The sequence below is a fragment of the Strigops habroptila genome, chromosome 5 (assembly GCF_004027225.2).
Source record: "Strigops habroptila isolate Jane chromosome 5, bStrHab1.2.pri, whole genome shotgun sequence".
Lineage (NCBI taxonomy): Eukaryota > Metazoa > Chordata > Aves > Psittaciformes > Psittacidae > Strigops > Strigops habroptila.
The window spans coordinates 55,205,412-55,232,740 of NC_044281.2; the positions used below are offsets into that span (position 1 = coordinate 55,205,412).

Genomic DNA, 27,329 nt, shown 5'->3' on the forward strand with positions numbered 1-27,329 from the left:
AACATATTTAATATAGCCATTTTAAGTTTTACATGAAACATAACTCAAGGAGAAATAAGCATATTGGCCACAACATAGGTTGTTTTGTAGCTTCTAGATTTCTGAAGTGTTAGGTCATTTTACTTACAAGTTAAATAGCTGTCTGCAAGAGGCCTTGGTTGGTCATAAATTGTCCTTCCAATAATATAAAACACACCATTTATTTACAACACGTATGCTCTTCCGAGTAGATCCAACAGCTCGTAAAGAACAGACCTCCTATGTCATCCCTACTGAGACCACTGCAATAAAGAAACATTGGAATGGCCCTGTGCAATCAGATCCAGCAACAGTAGCTTTTATGGGCTCTTTCTCCCCTCCAGGAAAACCTGAGATATTAGTGCGATATTAAAGAGCTGTGATGGTTTTACCCATAGTGGGATCTTAATCCTCCTATGCTCCCACTGGTTTTGGGAGTGGAGTGAGGTTAACACTCACTGAAGAGGGCCAGAATCAGCCCTGTTAGGATGGTTTGCTTTCATAAGGGATATGATTGTTTAAAAAGAAGGTTAATTGAATATTATGCAGCTTCCACAGTAGTATAAACTCCAATCCCTGCCTTATAAACAACATTTGCTGCAGAAGGGTTATTACCTGCTAACAATTGGAGCAATGAGCCTTTTGATCCCTCTGTATTCCAGGATGGCCAAGCAGTGAAAATGGATGTGCTGGTACCTGACCTTGTGTGGGCTCTTAAGAAATCCTAGCCCAGTTTAAGTAATAAATATGTTCGTACACAGGCAGAGGTACGCCCTGATCGAACTCTGAAGTGAAATACCTCCTAAAAGCAGCTTTTGATCTAGATTAGAAACCCACTTTAAGTGTTTAAAGTAGAAAAGCAGTAGGAGCTGATCCGAGTCCCCAAAGCCTTTTGTCAACAGAAAAGCTCTGAACAATTTCCTTTTAATAATATTACTGCATTTTTTAATGTGATTTCTGTAGGTTTTGGACAGTACAGAGGGGTGTGATATTTATCCAATGGATTTGCAGACTAACAGGATCATTAACACATTAATCAACATCTTGTTCACTGGCTCAACCTCAGACAGTGCTGAGGGTGACTAGGTTGATGCGAAATTCACAGCAGCATGAGATTCATCTCACCCTGCTGGTGAAGGTATCTAATCTAAACTGGCTATATGGTGTCTCTGTGCAATGTCTTGCAGAGGAAAAGTCACCCCATCCTATGTGTCTAAACAGGAAAGATTAATTCCGTCTTGGGATATGCCAACCTTTTGCCATGGATTATGAGAGAAATCTGATGATAGGGTGAGGATTTGTCCCAGACTCACCTGATTCTACCAAACAACTCAGCAGAAATCCTGCATGGAGGAAAGTGAAGACATCTCCTTCAGTAACTTCTGCATGAAACTGCTGGTTCCTTTGCACCAGGTGTCCATGGCTGATTCACTGGCCAACTGCTTTGCTCAACAGCTGTCTTCATTCCAAGCTCATTGCTCTGCCCACGAGGATCACCTCTGAACAACTTCCCCACCCTCTCTTAAAGCTGTAGCCCTATCTACACCAACCCACTTCTACGAAACCAAGTTGAAAATCAGTCACTTGAAACTACAAACTCTTGCTCACAACCAATCTTGATCACAACCAATGTATCTGTTGCTCACTGTATCACCGCTTCCCGTTACATACATAACGGACAGATTCATTTCTCCTTTCTCCAAATCCAATATTCAACTTGTAGCTGTCATGGCCCATCACAGCTCTGCTGATCTGTCCTATTTCTGTCTCCTTTTGGACACTGATCAAGATGGTCAGCAGCCATTTTACCATGAATCTTCTGGCTGCCAAATTTCTCCAGCCCTTGCTTTAAGCCCTTCTCCTGTGCTGTCCTTGCTGCACTGTCATCCTCAGCCTCACTGCCTCTCTTTCTGCACCTCTATCTCATTGTTGACTGGAAGCTCTTCAAGGCAAGACTGTTGCACATCCGTGCAGTGACTCACATACTAGCCCCATCAGCTCCTCACCAGCTGTTCCTAAGCATCACCAGAGTCCAACTGTGTTGGTGTGATGACAGACCAAGACCAATCACCATTACCAACAAAAAGCAGTAACAACAGACACAAGGAATTATGAAAAAAATTACTTTTTAATGTACAAAAGGTTTATATACAGGTTCAGCATGTTACCTCCATTCTTATGATGTAGAAAACAGCTAAAAATGTTCTTAAGATACAAATTTGACAGAACAATTCACCTACAGTACTTTTGGTAATGATGTCTTCTATACATAATATATACAGTGCTGGAATGGTTATTTTAATACTTTTTCAGTAAATGAAGGAAGACCACCACTGGAAAGTCTGAGAAATCTCAGGTCATTGGAGATTTGGTTTTGCTTTTGTATTTGATCTTTCGCTAATGAGATATCTGTGAAGAGGGACTCAGTAGCCATCATTGCCCTATGCAGCTGTTGAAAAAAATCAGATTAGCAGTTGAAGGACACACAAAAGCCTGATCCATCTCAGCACAAGGGATGCACAGTTGTACTCCAAGCATCCAGGACAACATACAATGTCCTAAAATATGTACTGCCCTCTTTTCATAAATGCAAAAGCAAGGGCAAGGTCAGTAACTGCAGGAGAATATATACAGCAGACTATAAAACAATCCCTTCAGACACAGCTTTCATGAGAGACACAAACAAACAGCCAGGCACCTTGCTTCGCTTTCCTGTCCTCATGCACCCTGGACATCAGCAAGAGCCATGGGGGCCTTGAGGGGTGAAGGGCAGTGGTGAGAGTGACCTGTGTGCACCCTCTGCGTTTGGGATGAGGACGGTGAGATTGCAGGATGCAGAGCAGCACCTCCCTGCAACAGCCGTACCCAGGGCTACCTGGCAGCAGCGCCGTCCCAGCCCACCACTGCCAAGCATGATTGCTGGTGTACTGTTATCACAAAGTTTGCCTGGAGGTAACACATGGCATTTTCATGCCAGCCCCTGGAAATGCTTCGAAGAGCGAGCCTGACATCAGTTTGTGCAGAAGGAAAACAGCAACACCAGAAAGCACCTCTATAGAGCTGTCCCTGTCCTGTGCAGGGGGCAGAGGCAGACGCAAGTGAGAACATCACACACATATGGGAGGAGGAGGGGAGACAAGAAGGAGAAAGTGAAGCTTGTCTAGTCAAACTCTGAGAACCTGGGGAGGGATGTCACACTTGTTCCCCGCCCTTCACCATACGTGATACGAAGCACTGGATGCTACGAAAGCAGGATGAGGAGAGCTGTCTGTCCAACGCAGTCAGAAGTTAAGCAAAGCCTCCTGCCCAAGCACATGCACCCCACCATCTATACCCTTTTGTCTAATGACAGTAAAAATAAATAATGCAACTAAGAAAGTTTTAATTCAGTGTCAGATAGGACAGGTCTGGAAACAGCTGATCATTATTACAAGCAGTTATATTTTGGTGGAAGATTTGGCTTTGGGAGGTCCTGCTCCTCCCATCTCTTCCCCAAGGACATTTCCAGGAGATTTTCACTGACCAAACTACTATTTTGACTCAAATACCTGTTTTGAGATTATCCAGATGTTTGCTTACACTGTAGACTGCAGGTGCAGTGCTACATGGAACAAGGCTGGGTACAAAGAGTATATATATACTGTAGCACAAAGCACTAGCCAAACTAATGTCCCAGGCTTTCCCCATGGCATAGTTTTTGGATAAAGCAGCTCTTTTGATGCTGACCAAAACTGTGGGACATGTTAATGTAGCACTGGGTGCATGCCAGCAAGTGTCCTTGTAGGGCAGGGTGTATTAGCTCATGCTTGGCCTTGCATCAGCGCGGCCATGCGCCTGTTGCGTGTATGGAGCCCAGTCAGAGCCCTGCATGGAGTATATTACACAGATGAACCCTGGACAGATAAACCAGCTCCCACAATGCTGCCACAGTGCAGACCGAGCTGAAACGATCATAAAATTCTCTCCATCACCATCGCTTTTGTACGTGAGCACCTCAACATGGAAAACCCAACAGAAAGCGAAGCCATTGCAAAGCTGCACAGGGATATGGTAATGCATGCTTCAGAGATCTGACATTAAAGATGCATGTGGGGCCCCCGCAGAAAGTCACTGTGCTCAGAAGGCGCAAAGTTATGCGTGTGTGTCAGTCTGCACGCCGGAGCCTTCTTGCCACGGGGGGATTATTTCCCAGTGATTGCTGTTCCCAGGCCTCTGCTCCACTCTGCACATGAGATAAACCATATTGTAAACACATCTGATCAAAGAGTGCATTCACCTTTTATGTGTCTCATCAATGTGTCTTTCCAGTGTTTTCTCAGAAACACCACTATGTTTTTATAAATGTACATTTTATATACGCTTCTGGCAATACACTATATTTGATTTTTAAAGGAAGAGAGGCCTCGGCTACTTAACAAGAAAGCATGGTAAGGCACTTTGCTGAGAAGCTGTTTGGAATCAACGCTCTTTGCAAGGTACAAAGGTATTTACGGTATAAAACAATACTGCTGGCAGAGGGCTTGTTTGAAGACGTAACTAAACCCTACTCTCATCAGAGCAGAATACGTAGTATGGCTTTTACTCTGATCAAAACCACATCCTCCCATTTCTTTCTGGGGCGGGTTGAAAACGTGAGTTTTTGCAAACATAACTAACGGAAAATGGTGGCGAGTGCTATTTACAGGGCTGCCGGGGAGGGAGGGTTTCATCTCTAACCACGCTTATGCTGTCTCCTAGCTTGGTGGTGATACCGTTCAGTGCTCTGGGAAACCAAGCCAAAAAATAATACTAGAGGTGCACCCTTGTGGTGCTGAACTGCCTGGATATAGTTTGCATACTTCTGTACAGAGACTTTAAAAAAGAATTATTTTGAACCACTTTAATGTATTTAATACTTATAAAAAAAATCTATGCTATTGAAACAGATTATTTTTGAAAAGCACATTCATAAAACTGCTTCACGCAGAGCCCCTCAGATAGCACTAAGGCTTTGTGCTTTACTGTTATGACATCATGTTTAGAAATTTACTCTCTTCTGCCAGCGTGGTTAGCATGGAGCTCATATCGCCTATTGCCATATTGCTTATTCCCGTGGGTATGGTCGGCAGTGTCAGAGAGTTTCGTGGAGTCGTCAGGCGAGAGGAGTTCTGGGAGAGGTTCTGCAGGATGCTGGGGCTCAGGGTTCCTGACATCAGGCTCGAATGGTCCCCATCGTCCATGATGGCATCAAAATCTATCTGGGGTGGTTCAAGACCTTGTGAGTCCACAGTACTGGACACCTGGTTCGCACCCGGGGAAGGCAGAGTGGCCGGCTTGCTGTTCAATGCACACTGCTGCTGTCTGACTCGGCAGTCCGTGTGATTATCGAAGCTGCTGTTCTGTTCGTACATGTGGATTTGACCATAATAGTACATCAAATTGTTTTCCCTTGCGCCATCTGTGCACTGCTGGGCTGGTGCTGACAACACGTCGCTGGTTCTTTTGTGCATGGCCTCTGCTGCCTCCTGGCCCGGGCTCACGGTGTTTGTAGGGTGGGGAGTTCTCATGTAGCCCAGCTGCTGGACGGTGCGGAGGCCTCGGGATCTGTTTGCTGGGCTGGGCTCGGGTGGAGGATGAGGCTGGACCATGCCGGGTGCATACGCCTGTGCCACTGAGCCCATCATGCTCTGCTGAGGCTCAAAGCTGGGCTGGTTGGAGGTCATGACGGGCTGATGAAAGGCCTCCTGAGCCATGGGGAAGTTCAGGTGGGTCGCCTGAGATGAGTAGTTCTGCTGACTCGGTTCGTGCATGACCTGGCCCAGCATTGTGCGCTCGCTGTTGCTGCCAACCATTAAAGAAGGGTCAGTTGCCATGTCCATTTGCTGAGGGTGAAGGTGGGGTCCAGACTTTGCTGCCATGCTACTACAAGAAGGAGCGATCTGATTTGGGTTGCCACTAATTGCACTGGGGCTCAGCATCTGATGAGGTTGGTTATACCCAGTGTGCAAGCCCAGATCAGGGTTCATACCAGTGCCTAGGCTCATTGGCTGCTGTCGCAGCTGCATACAGTTTAGCCTTTGCCCGTCCATGCCCACATTTCTTTGCATAAAGCTCTGCTGTGTTATGTTCATACTGTTCTCTGGCAACTGCATCTGCTGCTGGTTGTAGTTCTGGTACTGACCAAAGTTCTGCTTCTGCTGGATCACTGCTAAGTTCCCTTGTGAAAACTGTTGCTTTGACTGATTAGACATCATATCAACTGTACCTGAGCTGACTTCATTCCACTGGACCGGCATGTTATTTTTATTCATGTCTGAGGAAGTGTCAAAACTCATGGGACACTCTGCCATCATGGGTCCCAAGTGGCTCATGCTCACCTCAGCCACAGCCATCCTGCGCTGGCCAGGCAAGGCTGGAGGCTGCAGCTTCCCGCTTCCCTGGAAGCTCTGCATCTCGTTGCTGTACCCCATGGAAGTGCTCTCAGCTGCCATCCCATTGCTCTGGGATTTGATGTACTGCACCACGTCATCTGGCAGCATAATGTCGTCATCTCCAACAGGCGCCTCCGCCTCCCCAGACATAGCCTCCATGGCGATGTTTTCACTGATGCTCAGTGGCCGGGGCGAGTAGGTGTGCCGGGGCACGCTCCCATCCGAGCGCCCGTAGCTCTGGAGGCCAAAATTCCTCCTGTCTGCAGGGTGTGGAGGATGGAAGGGGTTCATGCTGTTGGTGCTGTTGAAGCGATGAACTCGTGCGAGGGCCTGGGGGTCTCCAGCAGGTCTCCTCACCGGGTCACTTGCCCGCCTTGTGCAGTTGCCCGCCACCTCGTGGGGAAATGCAGTAGCTGATGGGTAGCCATAGGTGTTACCATCGCTGCAACGCCTGGGTCCTGGCGGGAGGCGGACGGAGGGCAAGGTGGGGTCTGGTCCATCCATAAGTGAGATCCTGTTCTTCAGGGTCATTCTCTCCATGTTTGGCAGGGGAGTTGGAGGAGGGCCCCCAGTGGCAGCTGCATACTTGGCTTTCAGCCTGTAGTGCTGAGCTGGTGTGAGGTTCAGCAGACCTGGCATGCCGCTGCACTGGCTTGCCTCGCTCGACCGACGGGAGGCATCTGTTGAAATCGGGTCATAGGAGTCAGGAGAGCTTGTGTTATTGGGACGGTGCCCGAGCTGTGAAGCCTCGCTGGAACGGCGGCTGGAGAAGTATGGAGAGATCCCTGATGATCTGCGGCTGACAGTGTAGGCGGAGCTGATGGTGCTTGTTGTGCTATCACGGCGCTCGTTGAGTTGGTTCAGCATCGTAACCTCATTGACAGACAGCTCCATTATTCTGGGATTAGGCAGTGTAGCAGAAGAATCACCACTATTTTCTAGAATGGAGCCTGAGAGAAAGGTTACAGGGAAGGAAAAGGTTCAGTTAGCTGAGAAATTTCACTTGGTAGTATTCTTAGTGTCAAATACAGACATACAAAGCCACCTCCAAATATTTTATGGGAATGATAGTGAATTTCTTTTGCTGCCAGTGAATTCAAAGCTTCTTCTCCAGCATTGCGTCCATGTACAAAGAGCAAGAAGACTGAGGGAGAAGATAAGAAGTCCCTGCTGCAGAGTCTTTGCAATGTGTACCCCACTGATACTCAGCTGCGGAGAAAGTGCCTCCACACGGGCTTCTCTTAGTAGAAAAATGTAGGACTGGTGTGACAGAGCCACAGGGACTGCACATAGCTACAACCACAGCTGCACAGCAGTCAGGGATAGGAGGCTGAGAGCCCAAAAGTTGACATTCAAAGGCTCTTCCCAGAGTACACCAAGAAGCTCCAATATACTAAGCCCCAAGGTTTAGTATAACCCAGGCCCTATGCCTTGGGACTTCTTGGCAAAGTTAGAGGAGCACTGAAGGGATCATAAAAATGCCTTTATCAGGAATCATCAGGCAATGGGAAACTAGCATTTGAAGCTGTAGGCAACAGCCAGGAGCTCTCAAAGTGACAAAAGGCCTGTCAGAGCAAGATCAGGGATGGAGGACTTGTCTGGATTGCTGCCGTGCTCCAGCAGTCTCCCAGGAGGCACATTGGCCCTGGGGGAACTGTTACTGCTGGAACAAACCCAAACAGTCTTGCGGCTGCTACTAGGACAGTGAGGACAGATGTGGCTGTGTCCTGGGCAAGCTAAGAAACAAGGACACCAACACCTCTGCCTCCGTTCATAGCTCTGTAGCACTCAGCATCTGGGCTTCTGTTGCACATCACCAGATAGCTGTGCTTACACCCAAGCTCTGCATTTTACCTGACACCTCTATCCAGCAAGGGCTGACTCAGAGGCAATAAGAAATGATCCTCCTCCAGGGCAGACTCTTGGTTATGAAACCTGAGTCAGACTCTGGAGGGTTCCTACAACACATAGCCCAGGGCTTACCGTTTCCTGAGATGGGAGGCAGCTTGGTGTTTCTGGCTTGTGGAGCTGGGCTCACCCATGAGCAGGAATCCTTAACTGTCTTGAGTTTCTCTTTCTTCAGCTGTTCAAGTCGTTGCATCGTTGTCATGTGTTTCCTTAGGTGCAGGCTGACTGTCGAATTACCAGATGAGACTGTTGAGTCCACAACAGGAGCATTGTCATCCAATGCTGTCAGATCTCCCAGACTTCCCCCACTATGCATGTTCATTTCTACTCCACTGTCATTGTTGTTGGTGCTGCCAAGGGGTGACGGTTCACTGCTGCATGACGACTGGCCACCAGGACTGGACTGACACATCTTGGGGAAGGAAAAGAGAGGAAGTTGGGGAGGTGGAAACATGGATGGAAAGAAATCAGGAGCCCAACATCCCCAGCAGGCTCCACATGCTGGGCCCTATCCCAGGCTCTCCCCTCTCTTGTTACCCTTCCCTGCTGCAGGATCTCAGCTCTACCAGAGGGCAGGGGCACCTTCCTGGGGGGAGGAGGGCAGGGCAGCACCCCACAGCTGGAAAAACTACGGTGGGTTCAACTGGAGGATGGAGAGAATCCAAATGCTGCTGTTCCAAAAGATTAAGGACAGATGAATCTTGAAGAAAATCAGCACGTTACCTGGTTGTGCAAGGTATATTGCAGCAAGCAACGGCTTATCTAACATAAGATCAAGGCCTAAGTATTTCAGACACAACATATTTCTGTCTTTAAAATACCCTAACATATAATTAGGTTAGCTGACAAACTTCCCAGCCAGATAAAAACCTGATTCACTGTTTGCAAACTCCCACTTGCAGATTAGGCAGATAAGCACCATAAATATTTATTTCATTTACATTAGGAATTGCATATCACATTGAGTAGTTTATTTGCAGCAGACACTAAATGGTCTGAACTTGCTGCTACCAGACAGGATGCCTTGGCTTCTCTGCTCCAGGCCCATGCTCCAGCAAAAATGGGAGTGCTGGAAAGGCAACGTACTTTGCCCCAGGCCAAAGTGGGAGTGCAGGGTGATGCAGTGTTTTACTTTGCTCTGTAGCAGCCCTTATGGGCAGGGCTGACTGGCTCTGATGGCCTCACTGCCCTTAAATCGGGATGATAGAGATTGCAATCCCAGGATTTAATAGCAAGTTGTGATGCTGGAAGAAAGCTGTCAAAGGAAATCCTCAGGCACTGTGTCCTCCCCCTTTCTGCACTCAAGCAAATATCCCCTGCCCCTCCCCATTGCTCCGCATGCCTCTGCCTGCACCCTGCGAGGGTTAGCTGGAGACAGGAGGTCTGCAGGAGACCGTGCTTTATACAGCTATTTTAATACAAAGGATTTCTTTGCTCACCTTAGTACCGACTGTCCTTAGGAAGGTAGAGTAAGGAAGGGTAAGTGGGAATAAAGAACAGGTTGTTAGGACAAAGACAGCAGAAACAGAAAGGACCATGTTAGTAAAAGGAGGAAGAGGGGAGTGCAGAATACAACACACATTGCCAATATTCCCCCCCTCTCCTGTACCCCACCTTCCCTGCCTTCCCCTTTTTGGGGCCCAGATAAAAAACCCTAGGAGAGACTTCCCACCCACCTCTATGTGTCTGGGATGAGACCCAAAGATGAGTCAAAACAATGGGCCTCGGAGTGATGGGAACCAGTGAAACATCTCACCCCTCCCACCACCCTGACCTTAACCAGGAAGCAGGAGTTGGACATGGGCCTGCCAGGTCAGACGCTGCCCGTTAGATGTGCACAAGTGAAGCACGCAGCACTGGATGGGGAGAGCGGACAGGATATCTGACCCATGGCCCTGCCGCCAGAGAGACTGCTTGGCTGCAACCCCGGGAGCACAGAGCCCCAGGAAAACAACCTCACACCTTCGGGAGAAACAGGGTAGGGAGCCGTGATTGTGTCCATGTTTTCATAGGAAAAAAACCAAAAAAACACATGGAGAAAGAGTATTGGAGAGAGGTCATTCTGTCCAGTGGTTCTCACACTCAATTTTTGTAACCCAACACAGAGCCTCATCACAGTAAAACTGTTCCTTCAGTCATTTAGAGACACTTTGGATGTGAAAATCCACAACTCCTTCCCAACTGAAACATGCTGCTCATTAGTAATTTGTCCAACAACACATCCCTTAACATTTTTGAGAAAAATCTTTGTAGCTTCAGGGCATGTTGTTTCATAGGAATAACAATCTTTTATCCTGGATTCAAATCAACAAAATATGTGCTTTGGAGCTCAGAGTCCTTTCAGCAATAGTGAGAAGTCTGGGGACTATGGGAACACCCTCCTTTGCAGGTGAAGGTCTTTACTGCTTCATCCAGACCATAACCTGCCCTACTGTAAGCTGGTGCAGCAGACCAGAACTTTTGGGTATGAAGGTGAAGAAAAACATCAAAAGGCAAAAGTGACCTGTGTGCTGCAATGATCCATCTCCTCCACCAACCAGTGGTGTGCTGAGGAGCAGGTGGGCTCCCTGTATGGGGTGGAAGAGACTTGAATGTGTTTGGATCCATTACTGTACACACCTCATTAGGACCTTCGACCACACAATTGCCTACTAAGGAGGTGCTGTAATGGCCAGGAGGCTGACAAATGGTCTTTGCTTCAGCTGATGGCCACTCATGGGGCTGTAAAGCATGATGACGGCTGCCTGCAAGCCTGTACTCTGTGGGCCACAGCATTGCTCCCATGTTTAATCCTGGTTTCACTTCTCTGCCCCATTATCCCACTACAATTTTCTGTGGCAGTTGGGAGTCATGTGTTCCTGTACACTACAGTACTCCTGTACTTAGAGCAATCTGCTCTAGCTGACCTTGCTGGAGTAGGGAGGTTGGATTAGACAATCACAAGAGGTCCCTGCTAACCCTAGAGATTCTTTGTTTCTGAGTACGGAATTGAAATTGCTTTAAGATCCCAACAAAAGTAAGCCAGCTACTTTTATCCCCACTGGCTTCATCAGACAGCCCACAACAAAGCTGTGCCAGGAAAACTGCTGTGCAGTAGCAACCTGGAAAGAAAAACAGTGAAGGATACAGGGAGGAGGAGAAAAGGGACTGCTTAAGCCAGGAATTCTGCTTCAACTGTTGCTCAATTTAAAATGATGAGGTAGGTAACGCGTAAAGCTCACTTGACCACAACACTCTTGAGTTTTACCAACTTTAACAGCACAGGGAGGCCAAGCTCAACACTGGGCAGCACATGGCCCCCACGACTACAAGAGCGGGAATTTGTGATGATGGGTAGGAAGGCACAAAATGTACTGGACTGTTCTCTGACTTGCAGCTTCATCTCTGGACATGAACTCTAGGCTGTTGGCAGGTGAAGGGAAACTGCCCGGAGAGGTAAATGGCATGCAAATGCTTCATGCCCTCATTGTGTTGGAGAAACTAGGGGCCACATCATTTCTGCCAAGAGCAACTGCTCTTACCACAGAATTCTCCGTCTTTATTGTTTTGACTTGTAAGCAATCCTCCATGCTCCTTGTGGTGCTGTTGGCCTCGGGGCTCTCCTCTGAAACCTTGCTGCTCTGCTTGGCACTTGCCTCGTTGTCCCCATTTTCCTTGAGTGGAGGTGGCCTCGGGTGAACATCGTTGCGCTGCTTCTTCGTGACGTGGGCATCAGGCCCGTGCACGGTCTTGACGTGTTTCCTGAGGGAACTAGGATCTGTGTATCGCTTTGTGCAGCCAGGGATTTTACAGACGTAGGGTTTCTGTCAATATAAGCAAATCTTGAGTTATATTTAGAACACGTCCAAATATTCCAGCGTATGGGCCAAGCAAATACAATGAGCATAGCAGCTGGCAGCAGCAAAATGTGGAGCATCTGCTCTGCAGGATTCTGTAAGACTGGGATCTCTAAGATGTGATATATGGACTGCTGCTGATCCACACAGACCTGGCCAGTCATTTTATGTTGGCTAAACACCTTGTTTTCAGTTTCTGGATTAAAAGACAGCTAAGAATTCATGAAATATTTTCCTAATATTACTTTCCCATGTATGTGTTTGCTTGGGTGGCCACAGGAATGTTTCCTGATTATGGATGGGAGGGAGGTGATGTAGGGGACTGGGCATAACGCATTCTCTCTGCTAAGGTGGGGTCTACACTGAGAAAATGTGTGAGATCTTCTGGCTGATGGAATTCCAGGGAAACCAAGCCAGACTGGATTCACACTACCCAATCTATCATACCACTCCAGCACCTGTCACCTTGAAATCTGTTATTGTGCAAAACAAACCACAGGCATGGAATGCATTTTTCAGACGATAGCACTCTAGTCCCGAAATCATGAATCATTGATTGCCACAGGAAAACAAGGCTGAAGCCACGCTTCTGAAAACAGAAGTCAGCAAACAGATACTTTTCTTCTTTTACATTTTTTTTTTTTTGGAGTTTCCAATTCCAAAGTGTATTAGTGCTGCAGTTGTTTGAGCTGGTGCTGCTGCGCTGGAAGCTCTGAATTCATGACAAGTTCTGCTTTCAGCCTCACAGCTACTCCAAGTATTTTTCTGCCAATGCACTAGGATAGGTCCATGAAAAAAAACGGATGTTTTTTGAAGGCTACCCAAAATGACCATTCCTATTCTCTTTTTTTATCTGTTCTGTAATTTCATCCAGAAGCTTAAGTGTAAAAATACAAAGGATTATATATTGTTTGGAGAAAGCCAGCATCATCACATGAAAAACATTGGAAATCTGGTTTTTATTCAATAACATGCTTCATGACTGATCTTGGCACATCACTTGAACAAACTAAATCCTCATAACACTCCACTGACGTAAATATTAAATATATTTTAAAGCTGGGTATACCAAAGCATAGAAGGTAAGACAGTTCATTTATGAATCTCATGCAACCTTTTGGACAATGAATTATAGAAATATTATTGCTCCTATTAAAACCAATTCTAAAGAACAGAACCCTCATCACACATGCTAAAAAACTCTACATAAAATAGGTCAAGAATACTTTAGAAAGATCCTTTAAGCACAAAATTTCTGATTTTTCAGACACTGGTAATCAGGGTAACACAATCACTGTTGCCTGGACAGCAGACACTCTGCCTACATTACCATCCTCTTCATCAGGCCATAGCTCCTGCAAGTGAACTGAGCACAACTGCTGTTTTATTGGGATGCCTTCATATATCCCCTGAGTTATCCAGGTTTTGACATCTAATGCAGTGTATGCCCTAGTGAAGTTAACAATTTGGATATCTCAGATGCCTTCGTCCTACTCCCATACACCTACAGCATGATACTTCTTGGGCTGGGAGAACTGGAGGCACTCAGCAAAAATGAATTTCTGCTATTTTACCCATGTTTAGCTTGAATTGGAGAAAATGTCACTCTGAGTCTTTGGCTGGCTATGAATTTGTGCCACTCTTTTGTGTATGCACTGGAGACCGGTCATGAGAGGAAAGCCCTTTTCCCAGGAGAAGCTTTGAAGGTATCCCCTGAAGGGATTCGAATAGTCACTGAAAGCTTAAAATGAAATAGCACATAGGAAATTTCAGCAATCAAACAAAAGCCAGTGTGGTAATATATGACAAGCCTCGAACTGCAGCATGTTTGGACCATACACCTACATCCTATTACAGAATGATGGAGACAAATACAGGGAACCTGGAACTTCCCCCTTAGAGGACTCATGAATGACTAACTCTGGAACTGTGGTGTATCCCATGTAAACACTGCAAGCTGATGGAAATATTTAGTAGGTAGTTAGGAACCGTGATAGAGTTACTGATGGGTAATGAGAAATATTCACGGCCACAAACTCCTGCTTTGCATCCATGTGGTTTTGTGAGCCAAGGTCTCAGTGCAGTTTGCTAACCCACTTGTCATGGCCACAGCCGATTGCAGGACTCTCACCTGGGACTGCTGCCCAATGCAATAAGCTTTGCCATGAGGGATGCCATCTGTTGTAAAGGATCATTTTGTATGTTACTCAAAAAAAGGATGTCAAATATATGGCCCAGAGAACCATTACACACAGCATACAGATATCCCACAAGTCTTGAGGCATGCCTGTGTTGCATATAGGAGGGTTGAACAGCAGCAGTTCAGGAGTGAGCATGACTGCAAAATGTAAGATCATGCAGTGCCACGTAGTTCTTGCGGTAAGGCTCAGCTGATCTTGTACAAATCCTCCACTAGTGGCTATGCTGTTTCTGCATTTGAGAAGGCTTTGGCATCCTCCGGGGAAAGCAACAGCTGAGGATGAAATCTCTATCTGTCACTTGAGTCTTTAATATGTGTTGCTGGATGCAGCCTGTGCCAAGTTCAGCACGTTAGATCAGGGTCCACCATAGACAAGGAATTGGCTGCTCCTCCTACAGCCTCACCTTCTTGCACAATGGGAACACAAAGAAGCAGACCTTCAACTGTGTCCAAGCTCTGCTCAGAAAAAGTAAGGAGTCATCCCAAATCTAGTGCAGCTCCTGATCTGGATCACTTGGGAAACTGATCCCATCAAAGAAATGACGTTTAATACTACAGCCAAAGCCAAAATTCTGCATGTAGGGACATGGGGACACCAGGTGGCCCAACAAGAAGTGAAACTCTGGCCTGCCTAGGAAGAATCCTGGAAAAGCTCTAGGGAGCCATGCTCAAGTGATCTATGGGCAAAAACCAGCTCACGTACTGCTTCAGTGTGCAGAAACTGGTCAGAGTGAGTCTCTATCCAGCACTGAAAGTTGTACCAGTAGGCTTGATCCATCCACATGAGAATCCTTAAGGATGGAAGAGAGATGTAAAATTGATTTAAGGACAGGAAAAAATGCTGCAGTAATGGGAATCTTCAGTGGCTTGATTGACTTACTTAGCTTATGAGAAAGAAGATGGAGAGTGACTTAACATTGTAGTGTTATGAGGTGGAAATGGCAATGATGAGAGGGACATTGGATCCAGCACTGGAGGAAGGCAGAGAAAGCATCCAGGGCTGGAAAACAAGCAATTTATAATACCTGAAGTGTGATATTAAATCACAACTGCGTACCTTTCAGGGGAAGACGCATTAACAGAGAGCAAATGCTGTTTTAGTCGAACACCAGTTACTGGGATTGAAGGTTGCTGAGTGAACGGGAGGTTGCACACTTTGTTGGTCCCTCCTGGCCTCAAGGTTGGTGTAGCCTTAAATCAGTCCTAAATTACCCAGTGCCAGTGTGGATATGAATTAATTTTAACCTGTGTGCTGCTGGGGAAGTGGCTTACTGGTGAAGGACAATTCTGACGTTTGGGTTCATACTCAAACCAATTAAAATAACACTGGGATCTGGGTCATTCGTTGGGTACGTCTCAGCATCACACAGCATGGAAGGGTATCCTAGACTTTGAGTTCTTCTTGTGACTCTAACAGAATCTCTGAAACCTAAAGACCTTTGGTTATCACTGGTTTCCTGTTATGCCAGATATAGAAATACTTCCAACAAGTCCTTTGTAGACACAGCACCACTTTAAAAAGCTGTCATCCGTGTCAATTGCGTTTCATTCTCCAATAGTCTGTATTTAACTGTTGCAAATTAGGCTACACACTGAATTCGTCATGGCTGCAAACACTATTAGAACTTTGGAGTGTTGTTTTTTCTTCCCCTGTCAGCTAATTAGTAGTAATATAAATTTCAATTGTTGGCTGTGGTTGATTGCAACAGACCATCACATGCGCTACAATAAAGGCAATTTCCTCTGCTCCGCAGCTACTAATAGTAAGTCTTAATTAGCCAAGGTTAACAAAGCATTGCATTGTGCTCTATCATTGTACATCAAACGATGGAGGGAGTATTATTTCCAGAGCCTCAGGATCCAGGGTAGCAGTTATACTACTGCAAGTCTGCTCCACAATAATATTAAACACCACATGCACAACTGTACAATCCTATTTGCACTATTAAAAATTATAAATTTGGAAAATTCATGTTTTAATTTCCAAAGCCAATTAAAAAGTTTGCATACTTTAACATCTGTTTATGATTTCAAACATGGCTTTCATAAATATAAAGCTAACGTGGTCTGGCTCTCCAGCAAAATAAATCCCATTAAAAAATAAGAAAAAACTCTCATTACAGTAGGTTTTTTTTCACCTGAGTCCAGCATGTAAAGTGTATATTTATTGTCAGCAAAATAAAAAAACCCCAACCCTCCGCTGAGCTGCGGTGAGCCCAGGCTTACCTCATTGGAATGTGTCCTGTTCTGGTGCTTGGCTCTGTCCGAGGCATTGGAAAAGGCTTTATTGCAGCCTTCGTGTTCACAGACATAGGGTTTTTCTCCAGTGTGGGACCTCAGGTGTGTCTTTAAGTTCTCCAGGCGGGAATAGGCTTTGGAGCAACCCTCAAACTAAAATAAAAAAACGTAAGAGGAGTGATTAATTAACCAGAAAAATTTTATTTTCCCCCTGCTTAAACCCTTCTCGTCTGTTTCTCATTCTTTCTTTCTTCGTTCCCTTTAAAGGACTTGTGTTTTAGGGAACAACATTCACTTTGTTGGGAGAACTCGCTTCCCTAGGCTGGCTGAGAGTTTCAGCAGTGAGTCATATTTAAGGTGCTGCTCCTTGTTGGGTACCCACCTGACATTTCAACAAGAGACTCTTTTTTCCAGAAGGGTTGAACACCCCTCCACTCCTACAAGGGCTCTCTTAGCCCCTCCTGCCATCTGTCTGCAGCTAACACACTCAGAAACAGAGGACCTCTCCCTCCCACCAGACAACTGACAGCTTCTTGATAGTGTGACCAGCCTTGCAACCTCACTAGCACCAGCACTAGAAAGGCCAGACCATTCTCTAACACACAAGCAGAAATCTAGCAAGATTTGAAGTTTCCCGAATTAGAGCTTGGATCTACCCTTGGAGGATGCTGTGGTCATTTGGTCTGACATTACCAGTTTAAAACCCAAGACTCTCAGTCTTGAAGACAAATGATATTTGGATGACAGAACAGGCCAGGAAGCTTCCGACTGGAAGGAACCCAACTGCCCACAAAATGAGAAGGAGCAGCTTAGGAGACATGGTGAGGCTTTGGGTGATGTAAGTCCTGCCACCCTCCACTCTGGCTGGGCTGAAGGCTTCTGCCTGCACCTGACCTGTCTGCAGCATGGGAGGGTTTCACCTCAAACCAGGAAAGCCATCTTAAACACTTTCTGACCAAACAAGTGGGAACTTACAAACACTGGAAGAAGTTATAAGAAATGCAAGGCTCTCTTCCAGCTAAATGCTGCACTCACTGTTCAGCTGGGAGCATTGGAAAGTTGCACTTCCTATGCAAGCACCTTAAAACACACTTTAAACTTCAACAAGTAGTTTCTTCTGTTGTAATGTATGCAAGCCTCAAGGTATTGCATTTTAGTCAGATCAGTCAAATGTGTCTGCAAGTTCAGTCCACATGTGACAGGACTTCACATAGCTATGTTTGAGTCTTGGCCAGTGAAGAAACTGGCGTCATAGCAGGACAGGTCATGAAAAGTGTCTGATTACCCTGTTGGCAGCTGTGTGGTTCTATGGGTCCAGAGATCTGGCCCTTTTGGGCAGAGGTCACAGGCAGGTGCATGCAATAGCAACAGTACCTGTCTCTTTGTGCTCCACGGGCATAGGACTCATCTGCACCGCTAAGGCGTAAGGCAGACATGCAGCCCATGAAACCCATTAAGCATGTGGGCACAGGCTGATCCCATATAACTTTGTTGTGCTGGAAAAGAAGTAGGGTTACTTAAGCTTCATTTTAAGGTCTAAAATAGGGATGGTGGACTTAAAGCAAATTTGCTCCACTTTCTTGAGATATCCAGTTGGGTTCAATGACAGTAGGAGCATCCTGCAAGAGCTGATTTCTTCCACAGCTTTGTCAGGATGGGATGGATCCAGTATCCCTTCTTCAGATGACTTTCATTAGCCCATTTGGCCCACAGAACATGCCACAGCTTTGAGGTAGTATAGTATATCCCTTTCTTCTCTTGCCCTGTACAAAGAGTCCTTTACAACTCAAGTTGCTTACAGTTATTGAAATACATAATTCCACTTGCTGGAAAACAAAGGGAACTCAGCATGAGGCAACTTATGCGTCCATTCTCATTTTGCTAGATGCTGACATAAAAATGCACAGTTATTAAGACAAAAAGTGCAGAGGCCACATTTTCAAGTAAGATCCTCTCAGCAAAGTACCCTGTGCACGTTCAAATCAGTCGTTCCCACTCTTATGTGTGCATTTGATTATGTCAGTGGGAGTTCTGGCTGTCATCTGTTGAAATAATCCTTGACAAAATCCCAGGCTGCCATTGGGCTGATCTGTAGCTTTATGCACACCACAAACTTCTTGTCTGAAATAAACGGCACTTTGAAAAAAATCACTGACAGACTTGGACGAAGAATGCTCTGCCACAGAAGGGCACCGTCTACAGAGCTGCCATGTACTCCAGGCAATTGGAAACCAGTGGTGCTCCAGTTTGGGGAGAGTTGCTTCAACATAGTGCATGTGGAAGGACTGCAGTTCTCCAGGAGGCAGAGGATGACTTGAGACTCAAACACACACAGCCTTGTCATTGCTCCAGTGTGACACAGCTGAGGCTTGAAAGAGGCAGGATTGTGCAGCAGTGCCTTTTCCTGCTCCATTACAGCACTCAAGAGGATGCAGTCCCTGCTGCTTTTTGTCTTCTGAGTCCCTCTACCAGCAATGGCAGGGCTAGACTTTATCTCACTGCTTACTTTGTAGCACACCAATGATCAATATCCCTTGATACTTTTAAGGAAGATTGGTAACAAAAGACATAGCCCTCTGCCCCAGGGAGTTTATATTCTAAATTAAATGAACACAAGGCTGGAAGACTGATAAAGGAATCATGCAGCAAGCAAATCATACACATCCTAATATTTGTAAGCAGGAGCTGGGGCAGAGCCAGGGAGGGAGCAGGGCTGGAAGTGACTAATGGAGAAGAAGAGGAGGAAGATATGGGAGGAGGGCTCAAACATCTGCTGAGCAGAAAGACAGGCTCATCCCTGAGACTCTGGGGAGCAGAACAGCATAATGCTGACAGCAGAGGAGGTATGAAAAACTGGCAGGAGGAGAAGGCAGGAAGCAGAGGATATCAACAGACAGGGATGGACCTTCAGGAGGAAAAAGGGCAGAAGCATATACGAAAAGAGATGGTGAACACTTCAGCCACTAAACTCCACAGCTTGCTTCTCTTTTGTGTCCCCCATCAGGCATCCTTGGCTGCCCCATGTCAGCCAGGAGTGGGGTGGGAGACTCCATGTGTGAGGACAGATAAGGGCTTTAATATCTTGAGGTCGAGGTGGAGATGAGCCCTGCTCTCCCATGTGCTAGATGAATGGTACCTACAGGGCTGAGATACAAAATAGCACCTCATGCTTCTTCTCAGGTAGTGTTTAACACCAGGTGCAGTACTTCTTGCATGCAGAAGGTCTGGGGACTGAGCTCCTCTTGGGGTTTAAGCACCCAAGGGTTGACCTCACCTCTGGATTAAGAAAGCAGAGGCAGGAGATGTTGGTCCAGCATTCCAGGCTGGAAATAGGCTTGTGAGAACACTTGAGCACATGAATGAGGGAAACTTGCAGCCCCAGCAGCAGTGCTGGGTGATTCTGAGTTAGACATGACTAGGATTAGGTGGCTCGCCCCAGTGTGGTGTAACTGGATTTCCTTCTTGGACATAAGCAATTAAATTGGCTGCTTTTCCACCTTAAGTGACTTGTCTTGAGTCACTCTGGATCTCTCAGGTGAACCCATTTTTGCCAACTAACATCTTGACCACCCTCCTTCACCACTTTTCCTGTCCCCAGGGTGTAACCTGCAAGTAGCTATAACCCTCTCGCAGACCCAGACCACTGCACTGGCCCTGAGCATGGTGCTAGCAGGTACCTTGGGAGAGCCCTGCTTGCAGCCATGCCTGTGTCTGCACACACATTTTTGTGACCACCGAAGTCTAAGGTCCACTTGCCAAGCTGAGATGCACTATGTGTCCCTGCCAGCTCACCGTGCACTTGTGTGGCTTCTCTCCGGTGTGCCTTCGCATGTGCACCACCAACATGTACTGAGCCTTGAAGGGCTTCTGCTCCCGTGTGCAGTCCTGCCAGCGGCAGACAAACTCCTTCTTCTCCCCATGGATGTGATCGTTGTTGATGTGCTGGTAAGAGAGAAGGGAGAAGTAGGTCACTCCTAGAAAAGCTGATGCCAGCAAAGCACTCACAGTACAATGAAAGCCTCCACAGTGCTTGTGGTCCAGCACTGCACCTGGGTCCCAGGTGCACAGATAATACCAGGGACACAGGAGTCAGCTCTGCAGTCTGGTGTGTCCTGCAGGAGAAGGTGCACAGCACCCAGCACACCGGGCACTGGGTCCAAAGCAGCTATGAACAGGAAGTTCACAAAAACAATGGGGACCCATAGTGCCAGGGAACGAGAAGCCCTCTTGATGTCTCTGGGGCTGCCTGATGCCACTGCTGGGGAGGATGACCGAGTCATTTTTGTCTCTGCTGAACCTTCCTGTGCCACATTTATGCAGCTTGGACCCTTTCCTGGGGTGCTGCTGGAGCATGGGGGAGAGGAGGAGACAAGCTTCAGTTGGACTCATGATCTTAAAGGTCTTTTTCAACCTAAATGACTCTATGGTTCTAAACCTGCTTGTGTGTCAGCCCATACGCCGGCCCTAAGACATCCACCTGCTGCCCAGCACTGGCGGCTGGCAGGAAATGACAACATCTGCGAGCTATGCGCCAAGGAAAGCTCGGCAGCCTCAATTACAGCTAATTACTTGGGTCCCTGAAATCCTGTGCTGGGGTGTTGAAAAGCCAATCCCAGAACGGTGCCTTCCTCCATCCTGGGAGGAAGATGAGAGACACTTTTTCCCAGCCCAGGGCAGATGAAGCCCTGCTGAAAATAAACAGAGCCGGAGACGAGCCCATTAGCAGCACTGTTCCCGCGGCAGCCCTGTCTATCTGAATGGGGTCTTGCTGCCAAAAATAATGCCTGTCCTCGCTCCTGTGTTTTCAGCAGACATTCGCTGACAGGAAATCCTAAAATAAACCACTTTGGGTTTGGGTTTTGGTTTTTTTTCTTTTTTGTGCTGAGATTTTTTTCCAGCCCCTGCCTTCATCTCCCTGGCCAAGGCCAGGCACACATGTTGTGGCTTAGGATGAGACTTTCTTGGGGTGGCGAGGCAGCATGAGGACACAAAACCACATTAAAACAGAATCACTGACCTTCATGGTCCCAGCCGAATCCAGCCCTAGTATTTTGTGTGCTGTGGCACAATCCTGGGGACGGGGACCTGCTGCCTGGGGCACCAGGCCTACCCAGGGACAAGAGAAGGTGCAAGGTGATCAGCTGGTTCATCAGGCACCACGGGTAAACACCTGAGAGCCAAAGCTGCATGACGGGAGGGTCAGGGGAGGCTGGGTTTGGAGCCCAGCTGCCTACAGGTCTGGTTTTATAACATAACATTGGTGCGAGATTTTAGCCTCAGATGGTGGAAATCTGGTGAACTCCCCAGGAGACCGTGGACACACTAAACCACATCCACACCAGACTGGGAAGACACATCTCCTGTCTCTGCGTGGGAGTCAGTCTGACTTGCAACCAAGACTACACATGGCAATGCTAGCAGTTGGGGAGTACACAGGCTCACTGTTTGGTCTTGTTTGGGCCAAAGGAAGACACATTTGTGGGAGGGGGACTGCAGCCTCCCTTCAGGCTGATTAACCCACTGGGCAACATCTGCTTCCCATCACACAGTGGAGGAGCAGTTGCACAACTTACCACTCTTCAGCTATGGCTCCATAGACCCCATCAAACCCCCACCTGGCTGGAGGCTTTGCTTAGGTTTCTCTCAAATTAAGTGTGACCTTCGAGGCTGGGAGAAGCAGTGCGGCTTGCAAAAATAGGTCCTCACTCCTGCTGCTCCCTGTTGACACTCGCTTTTCTTACAAACACGTTGCCCACTGTATATGGAGAATGGACCTTCCACACCCAGGTATTTTGCTCTGCAGACAAACTAGTTTTTCCATGCATGGTGGGATGCCACCTTCTCAGAAGTTGGCCCATGACATCTGTATTTCATTTTCATGTATATTTTGGGCATCCCAAATCCACAACCCCATGTTGCTAGTAATCATAGTACAGAAGCTTCTGTTTTTATAACTTTCCAAATTTAGGAAAATCTTAGACATTCTTTCAAATATTTTTCTTTGGGTTTTCTCTGGAAATAAATTGTGCTGAGCTGCCTGGATCTGCCCTGCACTTTGCTCTGGGCAGAGTTAAAGAGTTTTTCTTATGTCTGAGAGGAAAACGCACAAATACTGCTGAACAAATATGAGCCCAGCCCATCTGACAGGGCTGCTGTGGTTTAACCCCAGAAAAGCAATGCCCTGTGGCATTCAGTATGCAACCCATTAAGCACCTTATCACTCATTTGGTCCTGAAAACCATTTCCAAATCTGTCTGTACTCAAGGACTTGTTGCACTGAACCAGTGACTTCTGGCAGAGGTGGGCAGGTGGTAGCCTTACATGGAAGAAGAGCACATGCCCCAAATTATCATTTAGAATGTGGCCGCTCTGGGCTAAGATAATGTTTGTGTGCAGAGCTTGGGGAAATGGAGACTAATGCCTACTTGGTGGTGTCTAAACATGACTAAAATGAAGATATATTAAAGAGGGTGAGAGCACACACAAGCCCTCAGGAAGAAGGCTACACATGAGCTGCGCACAGGTGGCCCCTAGCAGGCTTGGAGCCTGGCTGAGGCAAGGAGCAGAAGGCTGAAGGGAAAGGAGAAGGTAGCAGATCCTGTCACAAAATTTCCTCATTCCAAGATTTTGCTGCAAGCAGCAGCGTTGCTGGGACTGGTAAATTCCCAGCAGCTCTGGGCTGCCTTCAAACAAATGGGGCTTACAGCACAGACCCAAAATGAGGATTGGGAGGGTGCTGGGCTGGTGGCAGGATGGGGCTCAGACACAGATCATGTCTGATTTTACAGGCACTCACTCAGAGTTTGACTGATTTGTTGCCCCAGAAACCAAAGGAATCCAAACGGTGGATTCCCAGGTGAATGAGAGCACACAAAAGGTTCTTGGCATTAATTAGAACTGAAAATCTGATTAATGACTTGGTCTGGGGATCCTTCAGAAAGCAGTTCTGACACTGGTTTGCAGACATCGTTGTGATTACAGAAGCCCTATTTCCCAATTTTTTAAAAAATCAACCCACTTTCTATATTTTGTGCCCTGATACAGAGTCTGGAGCACGTCTCCAAACTCTGGAAGTGCTCTATTTTTGTGGGAGAGATGAGCTGAGCAGGTTAAGTGCCCCCAGGTGATATGGCTCCACAGTTCATGTCACAGCAGCATAAAAGACTTTCACGGCTTAGACAAGGACTAAGGACAGTATGGGCAATCCCTGACCCACAGCTAGTGTAGGTGCATGGGGAGGCTCAGCAAATACAGTCAGCAAAGAGGGAAGGGCGCAGGCCCCTTCCCCATTTTCTGATCAGGTCCTCTGCACAGAGCCTTCTGTCACTGGGTTGTGCACGAGGGAGACGAAACTGCAGGCTCAGCAGCTGAGAAGAGAGCACATCAAATAATCTATGAAAGGCTTCTTGCAGCTAAACTCGGGAGCAGTGACCTGCTTTGGCAGTGTTTACACACCGTATCTCTGATTTGCACCTTTAGTAGCTCCCAGAGTGAGCTCTGGCTGTACAGCAGCTAGTGATAAAAAATGAGGACAAGTGCACAGAAACCCAAATTTATCACTGGGGTTTCCTCCCAACCATTACTCACATGGACGAGCTGCTCTTGAGTGTCATATTCCTTTGTGCACCCTTCCCAGTGACAGTTCGTCTCATAAATAACCTCAGGCTCCTGTTTACATTCATCCTTATCTAGATCTTCTTTCAGGTCTGTCAGATGCTCCTGCAAGACACAACGGTGCATTGTATAAGGCGAACTTCTTTCATCTGAATTCCTCCGTCACTCATAGATTACAGGGCAGGTATCAACTGATCACAAAACTTTGCTCATTGTGGCAACATAACATCCTTGATTACTGTGAAATAATGAGTAACAGAGATTTGGTAGAAATGGATCAGAGTTAATGACAAGATGTGAAACACCCTGAAGCCGTGGTCTCGGCAGTGCCTGGCTCCAGCCAGGTAGTGGGCAGTCCCAGGAAAGTCTTTTGACCTTTGTGTTCTTTGCTGGAGCAAAACTTCTAATCTGGGGGGCAATGGGGAAATACGAGCATGAAGAAACCACAGAGCAGTCAGAGCTTCATGGTTACCACACTCACCTGACATGGGTTGGAGAGAGAGGTTTCTGTTTTCTGCATCTCTGAATAGATGAGAAAATTATACCTAATTCTTATCCCAAGATTTATGCCTGCAGAGTGCTCCACAGGGTAAAAGTGGTGAGCCCTCAAAGCACTCCTCTGAGACAGGGAAATTTGGGAAGCTTGAGCAAGACCCAGTGAAGAATGGGTTGCAGAGCAGAGCTCTGGGGGCTCTGGACTTATAAATGAGTTGCTTTAATGCTGGGCAGGCTGTGAGCTCTCTCCATAGCTTCTCTGTCTAGCCAGCTCCTCAGTGCTAAATGAAGCACTGAAGATTTTTGTTATGGCTGCTCTGAGGATTAAAGCATGGGCAACTACACCGTAGTATAACGTACAATGTAATTAGTACAATTCAGAGGTAAGGACAACTGTTGGCTCTGCACGCATCAGACACTTCCACTACTGTCAAGCAATCAGCATCCAATATTGGCTTAGTAATTTAGCAATACAAAACCCTGCAGATTTTGACCCCCTTCATTCCTTTTCCTCCCAATTACTACTACTGCTTATCACAGAGCATCCTGCCTCCAGGATGTGACTGACCATATCAGACGTTGTTCCTCATGATCTGCTGCTCCAGTTGGCCCCGTAAGTGTGTAGACGCAGCTAGACCTGTTTCAAACTGCTTCTGACCTGCCCAAACAGACCTATCTGGTTACCATCTCCCTCCCCACCAACACCTTTGCAATGCCTACTGAGGGGCTGCCATGACTTAATGGCATTATATGACTTGGGAAGTGAGAGGTACTGTACAAAAGTTCAACAATTTTCATTAAATAGCTCATGACATACATGCCAGCTGTTACTTTTCAATTCACAGGTTAAGATATGGAGACAAAGAGATATGTTTTAATTAGCTCTTAATTTAAAAAAAAAATAAAAAAAATGTAAGGTGGCTCTTGGGGCAGGAAACTAGTAATTTACAGAAAGACTTCTGGAGATTCAAACTGTATCAAAGCCCAGAGCAATAGCCTGAGAAAGTTCAAACAGTAATATTTTTTTTTTCCCCCCAGCAATTCCTATTTGGTTGAGCTGTGAACATTATTTGAACATTATTTTTGTTGAAACGTTTCTCTCCAGGTAAAGTGTGGTCCCTGGAAAAGAGAAATTTTCTGCTAAAGATCTTGTTTTGTTAAAATTTTTATACTTTCTTTTGGAAAAATGGTATTGAAACAGTTTGAATTTGTTGAAGAGGATTGTGTAGTTTCATTTCTGTCAAGCTCAACATTAATCTGAATCTGTACAGGAGCTATTGTGGTATCACAAGAGCACACTAACTCAGGTTTCTCATGCCTGGTGCTCCACCGTGTTCCACAAATCTTGTCTGGATTGCATTTTTTATAGCACAAGCCATCATGGGAGGTACTGTCTGGCCAAGGATTTTAAACACCCAAACCACAACTCACATGAGTCGTTTCCAGTACAGCGTTTCCAAAACAAAATACACACATGCATGCTTTTTTGGGAACGGATGAGCTTTATCCTCTGCAAAAAATGTATCAGTCAATAATTAACTGACTATAACTCAACTTTTCAGCACAGCAGAACAGGAATCCTCAAATTTAACAAGTTGCTATTGCTTAGACCAACTGAAGAGGAGACACCCACTACGTTCAGTCTTTTAACCTGTCCTCCTTGCCAAGAATGGGCTGTCTCTTACAAGGTGCTTTCCAGTAATTTCCCAGCCGATACCGAAATGCTGCAAGACGTGAAGCCTACGTTTCCCTTGGGGTATTACTTCACAGACTTCTCGTTAGGATCTATTTGACTATATCCTTCTCTTAATTTCACCTTGCTATTCTAATCAAACTTCCTTGCACCACTTTAAACTACTCCCTCCCTTCTTTCAGCATTTATTTCACATCTGACCCAGTGGATGAAACTCTGGGGCAAGGCTGCAGGGGTGGGCCAGGCTGACATTACCCAAGCACTCCCTGAGGTGGGGCACATGCCTCTTCATGTTAGAGTAGAGAACAGAGGACGACAGCCAGTGAAGAAGCAGCTGTCTGTCCCACGGCTCTTCTGCTATAGATGCTTTGAGAAAGCAAGTGATGGCTTTCAAATCTTTTTTAATTTGCTGCAAGAAATAAACATGTGGCCCTATTAGCCTGGGTGGTGACCAGATTGTTTTTACAGGACATGTGTTTTTGCAGTAGTATGTAGATGCACTCCTAAACTCAAAGCTCCAGAGAGGTGCCTCTTTGCCCTGATCGTGCTGACTACAGCATGTTTATCTTTCCCTGATATGCTATCTTCATCAATTTTACCAGCCCCCTGATGACTGCACACGTTGCTGTCCCCATGCATCATGCTGAGACCTGCTCCTGAACCAGGGCAGAAGGAGAAATTTGTCATCAACTCTTCCATTCACTTGACAATAACACGGCCTAATATTTCATGAAAATGAAGTGCCCAGAGCACTCCTGATAGTTTACAGTTGTGATAAAGGACAGTCAGATGGATACTGTCAGCCATTAAACAGTTTGCAATCACAGAGCTCCGGAAAGAAAGCAAAGGCCTTTGGGCCCTTCTTGGTGTCAAATGTTGTGTCACCAGTGTAAAGGATGTTTCTAGGAGCAATTCCT

General features: G+C 46.5%; 1 protein-coding gene across 3 annotated transcripts in view; it reads right to left on the minus strand.

Annotated features, from left to right (window-relative positions):
• Window positions 1-2,171: 2,171 nt before the first annotated feature.
• The window catches only part of GLI2 (GLI family zinc finger 2), a 69,253-nt gene continuing 44,095 nt past the window's right edge, over window positions 2,172-27,329 (minus strand). For 2 of the 3 annotated variants that reach the window (XM_030487424.1, XM_030487425.1), the window contains 6 exons: window positions 24,198-24,329; window positions 20,403-20,552; window positions 16,599-16,763; window positions 11,858-12,139; window positions 8,412-8,748; window positions 4,886-7,378 (listed from right to left, as the gene is read on the minus strand). In XM_030487424.1, coding sequence (XP_030343284.1) covers window positions 5,022-7,378; window positions 8,412-8,748; window positions 11,858-12,139; window positions 16,599-16,763; window positions 20,403-20,552; window positions 24,198-24,329 — 3,423 coding nt within the window. In that variant the 3' untranslated portion in view covers window positions 4,886-5,021. Of the gene's footprint in view, window positions 7,379-8,411; window positions 8,749-11,857; window positions 12,140-16,598; window positions 16,764-20,402; window positions 20,553-24,197; window positions 24,330-27,329 lie in introns of all 3 variants that reach the window. The other variant, XM_030487423.1, reaches the window with a different exon arrangement.